Genomic DNA, 9,845 nt, shown 5'->3' with positions numbered 1-9,845 from the left:
GGTACCTACAATGCCTAAGACTCAGGATTTGTTTGACCTTCCCCACTCCATTCTCATTCATGGCCCGTGCAGCCAAAGCACAGTGGAAGCCAGCAATGTCAAGTTTATTCTGATCTGATTCTGCAAACGCTCGGGTGGCGGAGCTGGGAGGTTGCCAAATTGTGTTCTAAGGGCTCCCGATTTCTAAGCAAATAGGCATCTAAAGGGCCCAGACTAAAAAAATAGTTTTAAAAACAACTAATTTAATCTAGCTTTTGTTTTGAACAGAGAAGGAAGTGGTGGAAGGAAGGGCATGTCTAGCTGGGGCACCCAGGGACTCAGGAGCGAGCTGAAGACAGGCCCAGGACCCCTGACTTAACAGCCCAGGGCTTTGACCCAAGCTGCAGAGCTGGAGATGTTCCAGTCTGCATGAGGCTGGGCTCCCTGAGAAAGCTCTGGACAAGGAGCTGAATCAGGGACATGGTGTGTGTTAATGGCGGTGCTAATAGGCGTGAGAGTGAGGGCAGTGATTTGCTGGTGGTGACAGGAGGTGATAATATAAGAGATATTCGTTGAATCTCTAGTGCAACCTAAGCATTCTGTAGGGTACCAAGTCCCTGCCCGCAGTGAGCGTACAGTCTAACAGGACGGTAAGAACAAGTCACACAAAACCTGCCTGCCTTCCTTCTCTCCGCTGTCACCCACTCTCCACACACCACCACAGTGAGCATTTTAAAACTCAAATCTGACAGGGTAATGTCTCTGTCGAAAACCCTTTACCAGTGCCCACCGCTAGAGAGTGGAAGTCCAGCTCCCTAGCTTGGCTCCTCTCCCACAGCCTGACCCCAGCCCCATCTCACCATGCCCCCTTCCCTCAGTTCCCTAAACACACCAGCCTGTTGACACCTCATATGTCCGTGCAGTCCCTGGGGCAGCACTAAGCTCCCTCTTATTCACCTGGTGGATGCCCAAGCTGCCCTGGAGATCAGCTTAAGGGTGAGACAACTCCTGTCCCCCTTGCCCTCACCCACGTGTCACCCCCACGCTGTTGGTTCCTCCCTCATTTAGTACTATGTAATCATATTAGTACATAAAAATATAAAATACCATAACCCTTTGCAGCCATCTCATCTCCATGGTCCATCCAGCAGCTCCACGGGGAAAGACTCTGAGGTTTTTCTACAGCCAGAAAGAACACCCAATGAGGCCAACCCCTGGCATCGGCTTGTAGTACCTTTGTTTTCATAATGCGAATTTTTCTCCTGCCTTAACATGAGAAATAGCTGACAGTCATATAGTGGTCACCTCTCCCTCTTTGCATTGGCTCCTAGGAAACTCAGATCTAAATCAGCAGCCTCTTGCTACAGAGAGTAATTTGGCCTTGACTGTACCCCTAGCTTCATCTTATTCCCTGGCTCCACCCCATATGGCGGCTCTCCTCTTTGATGTCATCAAGGAGTGGTGGCAATAATGACCATGATGTTTGGAGGCAGATGATGGAGCTGGACAGGGAAGGTATGAAATGCCAAGAGTCTAACCAGAGGGCAGATCAGCTCTGAATCCCAGTTAAGAGCTGGTTTTGATTGAATTTTTAACCATCCCCATCCCCTTCCAACCTGGGAATCCAAACCTGAGCTCAGAGGCCAAGATGGAAGAGACCTTCGTTTATACAAGACTAGACGGGAAGGAGTCTTGTGCACTGGAGAACTAACAACTCCTTAGTTGAAATTATTGCTAGACATATTGGAGGATTTGGGGAAGAATAAGTTCCTAGGATAAATAACTCCCTTGCAATGGGGACTTTTCACAATTTAGGACTTCTCACACTTTAGGACTTCTTACTCTTTTTTTTTTTTTTTTTTAAGATTTTATTTTTTCCCTTTTTCTCCCCAAAGCCCCCCGGTACATAGTTGTATATTCTTTGTTGTGGGTCCTTCTAGTTGTGGCATGTGGGACGCTGCCTCAGCGTGGTCTGATGAGCAGTGCCATGTCCTCGCCCAGGATTCGAACCAACGAAACACTGGGCCGCCTGCAGCAGAGCGCGCGAACTTAACCACTCGGCCACGGGGCCAGCCCCTAGGACTTCTTACTCTTTTGCCCCTCTCTGCATTGAGTGACCACCCCATCTTAGTTGGGGCTTCACTGACCATTAGCCATTGCTACAACCCATGAAATCATTTCCTACATTGATGATGCTGGTAATGACAGAATCAACTGCAGTGGTAAGTATGGTGTTGCGATAGTGTAATAATGATGGAGGTGGGAATACTGATGGTAAAAGTGATGGGAATTGGGGTAATTGGAGGGATGAGGGGTATGGGGCTAGGGATTGAGGTAATAGTGATGTGGTTATGACAGCAGTGGTAGTGATGAGGATTATGTGGTAGATGATACTGATGGTGGTAGTAATGGTGAGGATGGTGATAGAGATGGTGATGATGGTGGCGGTGATGACAGTGATAAGGGTGGTGATGGTGGTAGTGGGAGTGGTCACAGTGGTAGTGGTGATAATGGTGATGATGATAATAGTCATAATGGTGGTGGTGGTAGTCATGACGAAGATGTCTAAGTTCCCTGAGAGCAGGAATCTTGTCTCTCTTGTTAATCATTATGTCATCAGAGCCTAGTTTGGGAGGAGGCTATCTGTGATTTGAGTGATGATGGTGCTGGTAATGGTGGGTATCAGTGTGGAGGTGGTTAAATAGATTATGGAACACTCATGCCATGGACTAAGTCGCCATTAAAAAGAACGTGAGGGGCCAGCCTCATGGCCAAGTGGTTAAGTTCGCGCACTCTGCTTCAGTGGCCCAGAGTGTCGCCGGTTTGGATCCTCGGCACAGACATGACACCGCTCATCAAGCCATGCTGAGGTGGCATCCCACATGCCACAACTAGAAGGACCCACAGCTAAGAATATACAGCTTTGTACCGGGGGACTTTGGGGAGAAAAAGGAAAAATAAAAAATCTTAAAAAAAAAAAAAAGAACGTGAGGATGCTCATACATTACTGGTGGGAATGTAAAACGGTGTAGCCACTGTGGAAAAGTTTGGTAATTCCTCAAAATGTTAAACATAGAGTTACCACATGACCCAGCAATTCCACTTCTAGGTATATACCCAAGAGAAATCAAAGCATATGTCCACACAAACACTTGTAAAGATGTTCATAACAGCATTATTCATAATAGCCAAAAAGCAGCAACAACCCAAAGTCCATCAACTGATGAATAGATAAACAAAATCTGGCCTTTGCACATAGTGGATTACTATTCAGCCATAAAAAGGAATGAAATACTGATAAATATTACAAAATGGATGAACCTGGAAAACATGCTAAGTGAAAGAAGGCAGTCACAAAGAGCCACAGATCATATGATTCCAATCACAGGAAATGTCCAAAATAGGCAAATCTGTCTAGAAACAGAAAGTAGATTAGTGATTGCCTGGGGCGGGAGGGGGTGGGTAAGTGGGAGCGACTGCTCATGGGTATGGAGTTTCTTTTTGGGGTGATGAGAAGGTACTAAAATTGATCATGGTGATGGTTGCACAACTCTATGAATATAATAAAAACGAGGAAGGTCTGTGTTTTAAGACACATTTGTTGGGCATAAAAATCACGTTTCAGAATAGTAGATAATGATAAGCTCCTCTGTTTATAAGAAATATATATATATAGAGAGAGAGTGCTATTATTATAAACATAAAGAAGAAGGCCGGGGCCGGCCCCATGGCTGAGCGCTTAAGTTCTCAGCTCCGCCTCGGCGGCCCAGGGTTTCGCCGGTTCGGATCCTGGGCGCCAACATGGCACCGCTCATCAGGCCATGCTGAAGTGGCGTCCCACATGCCACAACTAGAAGAACCCACAACTAAAATATACAACTATGTACTGGCGGGATTTGGGGAGAAAAGGCAGGAAAAAAAAGAAGAAGAAGAAGAAGAAGGCCAGAAATGGTACACACCAAGCCGTTCCCAGGGGTCACCTCTAGATGGTCAGATTTGTGCATGGGCGGCTTTCATCTTTTACTTTTACAAATGCTTTTAGCATTTGCCTTTTTGTTACAAATATGACTTGCCTTTGACATTTTCAAACAAGGAGGAGGGTGAAAGCATGTGGGGGCCCCACTGAAGCCTGGTGAATCAGGCGCTAGAGCCCCCTGGCATCCTCGTCAGAGGAAAGCGGGTCCCAGGGAGGCCATGGTGGGGAACAGGAGAACACAGGTTCCAGGATGTCAGAGCTGCGTCCCACGGGTCTTCTCGGAAGGAGAGCAGGACTTTGGAACCTCGACCCTTTTCCCTCTGATTCCAGGCAGGGCCAGGAGCCTGCCCGGGGACAGAAATTGTTTATATTGCCTAGGTGAAAGATTCCCACCTAGTGAACCCAGAGTCCAAAATGCAAAAGACAGGCAAGTTCACTACAGCAAGGTCTCCCGTCCCCCGGCTCTCCTCCCCAGAGCCACCAGAGACCTCGAACGCATCTAAACAGGCCCGCATGCCACACACGGCTCTTGTACTTAGTCTTAGTCTTGGAGACCCATCCACAAGTGTATATGAAGGGCCACCTTCTTCACCGCAGAGCCTCACAGTTCTCTATGGGGGGATCCCCATCACATCACATGCTCTGCTAATCAACCCCAACTAATGGACATTGAGATTGCTTCTGAACCTTTGCTTTTCCAGGTCCAGTCTCTTAGCCAAACCACTGGGATCAGACTTCTTTTAGGATTCAGATTTTACACATGTGTGCATGTACATCTAAAGGCAATTCAGTGTATGTTCCAGATATTATGAAACACCCTAATAGGATCTAAGGCAGCACCCCATAATCAAACACATTAACATTTCCACTGCAGGGGCTGGCCTGGTGGTGCAACGGTTAAGTGTGCACGTTCCGATTCTTGGTGGCCCGGAGTTCACCGGTTCGGATCCCGGGTGCGCACATGGCACTGTTTGGCAAGCCATGCTGTGGTAGGCATCCCACATATAAAGTAGAGGAAGATGGGCACGGATGTGAGCTCAGGGCCAGTCTTCCTCAGCAAAAACAGGAGGATTGGCAGCAGTTAGCTCAGGGCTAATCTTCCTCAAAAAAAAAAAAAAATTTCCACTGCAAACATGTATGGTAAGTGGAATTAATAAAGACTATAAATGATCTTGTCAGATTTTGATACCAAATGAGTTTGTGCCAATCTAATGGAAAAACTCCGTTTTCAGAATTTTTGGGGTTTCAGAATTGTAGATGAGGCTGTGCAAAGAATGCTGCAATAAATAACTTTGAACACATATAATTTTGCAAGTTTACACAAATATCCATAGGATACATTTCAAGAACTGGAGACGCTGGGTCACAGGCGATGCTCATTTATGATTTTCATAGATTTTGCTAGAATAATGACCATCGTTCTTCCTCGCCTGTGAGTTGCTGTACTTTATGGTTTTCTAAACACTCTCACTTTTGTCAGTTAACCTCGAGGCAATGAAAATTCTTCCATCTCCCTCTCTGCACAAAGCTAGACTTGGAGTCTCTGGCCCCAGGGAGAGGCAGCCGGGGGGAGGTGAGAGCACACGAGCTTTGCTCTCAGAGACGGCAGGCAGCCCCTTCCACCGACATCACCCTGAACAAGTTACCTGTACCTGTCCTGAGCTTCTGTTTCCTGCCTGTAGAGACAATCTGCCTCCATGACAGTCCCTCCTCACTTGCCCACCAGCCTGCACTCTTCTCTCCTGCCCGCCCCCAGCCCCCGGGCCTAGGTTTTGCCCTTTCCTGCAAAGGAAGAAGAGTCCAGGCCAACAGAAAGAAAGGTCCACAGGCTTTTTAATGGTGTGATGGCTACTTCCCTTCTGAGACCCAATCTAATCATGACAGCGGCTTCCAGGTGTTGGGGTGGGGGTGGACAGGTACAGGTGGGCAGAGGCCATGCAGTGACTAGGAAGGGATGGGGGAAGGTGTTACATTCTGTTTGGCATGTAAACATTCTTCAGTGGCTTCCCAGGGGAGGGGAAGAGCAACTCCCTGCCCCCTACTCCATGCCCACCAGGGCTGGTCCCCGGAGCTGAGAAGACTGAGCAAGCCAGGCCCCTGTGAGGAGCTGGGAACGGGGGAGCTCACGTGCCTGGGGCACGGCCCCTCTCCTGCATCCTCTTCGTGCACAGTGCGGCTGGGGAGGGCAGGTGTGTTCTGGGGTGAGCAGACCCGCATCTGAGCCAGTGACACAGGCTGTCTTGATGGGGAAGTGCTGGAGGGGTATGATGGTGATGGTGGTGGTGTGATGCTGTTTTATAGAGAAGGGGCTCAGACCTGGAGGGCTTGGTGAAAGGGATGGGCGCTCAAGGGAGAAGAGGCTGCAGCTGGAGGGGGGGGGCACTGAGAGGTGTGGATTCCTCTGCCCTGGATCTTTCCTCGGAGGAGGAGCAGAGTCCGTCCCCTAGCCCCCTCCCACACTTGCCCCTTCTCCCTCTCCCCCCCAACCTCGATGACATTCAATAACGCAGAGGCCTGAGGTCAGTTGGGAGCCCTAGGGAGGCCTGGAATCCCAAGGGCAGACAGGGTTTTGCGTCTCTGCCCAGCTCCAGTGCTGGGTGAAGCTGCGGGGTGGGATGGGCCTGCGGCTCTCTCAGGCCGCCCCCTTTTTCCTCCCAACACCAAACCAGGGTGTTGTTGGTCCTGCGGCAGGGGTGAGGCTGGGGGCCCTACATTCACAGTTCGGTTGGCGGCAAGGAGCAGGCCCAGGATCTGGGCACCAGGGGTCATGCCCTGGTCCCCATCTGGCACAAGCTGATTGTCATTCGGAGAAGCTCTAGGTGGGAGAGAGTGGCCCCTCCTCCACCCCCTCTGCTGGACCCAGAGGGCAGTAGAGGCCTTGGGAGGGTCTCGGGTTGACAAAGAGGGCTCTGTCCAGAGAGGTTTCCTGAGTGTTCTGGGAGCTTCTGTGTCAGCGTGGGATAGACCTTGAAGGCTGTCCACCCTGGAGTCCTCCCCTGGGCTGTTCTGCAGAGAAGCCACCACCTTGGCACGGAAGCAGCTTCCCCAGCCTGCTGACTCTCCATGAGAGGCTTCAGCTGGCACCACCAGGCTGCTCCCCTGGCCAACTTCCTTGTGGGCATCCTTCTAAGCGATGGTGTTTGGATGCTGCCAGACCACTGGGGCATGCTGGGGCCTTTCTTCCTCTTCCCATGGTCATCTTGCTTTGCTCTCTGTGACCCAAGGAAGAACAGAGGGGCCAGGCCAAGGGACAGAGGCTGTGGGTGCTGAGGATGGAGAGGCCTGCAGGGGACCTGTCCTGGATAGGCAGGGTTGGCTGGATAGGACCTGTCCTGGATAGGGTTGGCTGTCACTTCTGCAGCCAGGGTACTGCTTAACCCAGACGAAGGCAGTTGAGGCTCATGATGAGGTGGGATGAGCTATGCAGGAGCAAGACCCAGGAAGAGGCCCCACATCCATTCATGGAGCAGCACAGCCCTCACCCTCTGCAGGGACAGCTCAGCTGCATGGACTGGGGTTGGGATAAGAGGGGACAGGCTGAAGGGTGAGCTGGGAGGGGAGGGGACTTGGGCTGGACCCATCACACAAGCATACAATCTGGAAGTTAGAAGAGCCTTTCCGCCTTGAGATCAGGGGCCAGCTGTCTGTCTGCCTGCCTGTTTCTGCTCTCTCTGCCCACTGAGGGAGATAATGGTCTGATCCAGCCCACTCCCGACAGCCAGGAGGAAAGGGAGGGTGACCCAGCCAGCTCTGAGTCCCTGAATCTCCAAAGGGGCAGCACAGAAGATGATAACCAGCCATTCTCCACCTCCACTGAACTCAGGAGAAAGGGAAGTTGGCTGAAACTGCAGTGGGCAGGATTGAGGTTAGATGGCAAGAAGGAATTCCTGATGGTGAGGGGTCCTGAGCACTAGATCAGGGGGCCAAGAGAGTGGGCGAAACCTTTTTTAAAACTCCCCTCCTACTTCCCACTGGGAAACATCTGCCCAGGCTGGAAGCCCACACACTCTATGGTTCCCCCTGAGGCCCCACCCAAATTTAGGGGGAGGGAGTCTTTGCACCTTAGAGGTGCAGAGAAGCACCCCCCAGGCCCACCCCACCATCACCTGCCCCCTGCTTCCCACAAGGGGTGTCCAGGAAGAAGCTGACTTTGGGGCAGGTCAGACCTGCCCCCTCACACCTGAGTAGACCAATGGCCCCTAGGTCCCACTTCCCCAAGCCCAGTCTGGCAGCTGAGAAGAGGCCTTTTAGACCACGCAGCTCCCAGGAGACTGTGGGGTTGGCCCCTAGGGGGAGGTTGGAGCCTTCACTTCTGGAATTTGAGGCTGCCTCTCTGAAAAGGGGGGGCTTTGGCTGGATGAGGGCCGGGAAGAGGGAAGGGCGCCGCAGGAGGTGTAAGCAGAGGTCCCTGGGGGAGCATGGGGAGCAGCAGAGGCCTGGTGGGGGAGCAGGGCGACCCCATTAGTAGAGTCCTCGGGGAAAAGTGGCTGAGCCTTCCCGGGGCAGAGGGCGCGTCTGTCCCACCTGAGGGGCGGCAGGGGGAGGAGAGGAGATGAGGGAGGGAGCTGGGGGAAGATGGGGGATGGGCGTTCCCCCGCCGGGGCATCCCCCAGCGGCCGGGGGCGTGTGCTGGCGCGCGTCCTCGCGGGTGCAGGCGGGAAGCTGGGGCCGCGGGTGGCGCGCGTCGGGCGCGTAAGGCTGTGCTGGGAGCTGTTCCAGTGTGGCCGGCTGCGAGTAGGGGGCCAGGGTGAGGGTGGGGGGCCGCCGAGCGCTGCGCGCGTCATTATCTGGCCCCGGCCCTGCCCTCCGCGGCCCCCGCCCGGCCTTTGGTTGCTGAGCGCTGAGTCTGGAGTTTCCCTCTGGGTCCTTTCTTGGGGCCCCCCGGGGAGGGGGTGCCGTCAGGCTGGGCCCGGGCCTGCGGGGCGCCCCGAGGTGGGGGGCCCCCGGGCCGGGCCTGGTGCGAGGGGGAGGAGCTCTCCCTGCGGGACAGGGACTGGCTCCGGGGCGACGCGCTGGGATGGCGCGGGGCGGAGGCGGGGAGGCCCGGACTGCGCGGGGCGGAGGGCCTGAGGCCAGCTGGGGCACGCCCTGGACCCACGCCGCGGCCGGGGGGCTGTTTGGGGCGGAGGTCAGTAGCGACGGACGACCCTGGGGGCTTCTGCAGCTGGAGCCTGCGGGAAGAGTGGAGGGCAGAAGGCAAGAGAAAAGCAGAGGCAAAGAAACAAAAAGAAAAGACATTTTCAGAATCTCCCTGGGCACTGAGCCCTAGAGTCCTGCATCCTCAGAGCTGGATGAGACTGAGGAGACAGGGCTCAGATGGGTAAACTGAGGCCTCGTGCTCCCTCCTCCAGGGAGGGACTTCTAGGGGCCACACGCTCCCAAGCTGTTACTGGAAGAGCTTGCTGCAGGCTTTCTCTGCCGTCTCTGTTTCATCCTTAAATTTCTCATGGATTTTACATTTTACTCAACAGTATACCCATATATTTTATATTATACCCATGTATTTTGTATTATGGGTATATTATATATATTATATATTGGTTATACTAATATGAATACTGTTTCCTCCCAACTATTCTGGGCTTTATCCTTTGGCTTCAAATGCCCCATGGCACACCAGAGGCTGTGTGTGGACCCCACCGGCCCCCAGCAACCTTCCCCAAGCCTGGCCTCGCTGGCATTCCTCCAGACATGCTCACTGTAGCCACTCCCTCGAACCCAGTGCCAGGGCTGGGACCTGAGTCAGAAGAAAGACTTAGTTGGGGAGTGGGTGGACAGGAGGTGTCCCTGCAGGTCCTCCCTGAGTCTTCAGTAGCCCCTGACCTTCACTCTGGGGAAGCCTCTGCTGGTGGAGGCCTTCTGTGGTCGCCCACTGCCCACCCTGGGGCTG

At 53.0% G+C, this 9,845-nt stretch overlaps 1 protein-coding gene across 1 annotated transcript in view; it reads right to left on the bottom strand.

The window, feature by feature from the left end:
* Positions 1–5,771: 5,771 nt before the first annotated feature.
* The window catches only part of TTBK1 (tau tubulin kinase 1), a 41,903-nt gene continuing 37,829 nt past the window's right edge, over positions 5,772–9,845 (bottom strand). Inside the window, 1 exon segment of the mRNA XM_070584651.1 lies at positions 5,772–9,126. Within this exon segment, the coding sequence (XP_070440752.1) occupies positions 8,739–9,126 (388 nt within the window). The 3' untranslated portion in view covers positions 5,772–8,738.

Source organism: Equus przewalskii, chromosome 19 (assembly GCF_037783145.1).
Source record: "Equus przewalskii isolate Varuska chromosome 19, EquPr2, whole genome shotgun sequence".
Classification (NCBI taxonomy): Eukaryota; Metazoa; Chordata; class Mammalia; order Perissodactyla; family Equidae; genus Equus; species Equus przewalskii.
Note: the sequence above shows the minus strand (reverse complement) of the source record. Positions and strands in the feature narration are given on the sequence as shown.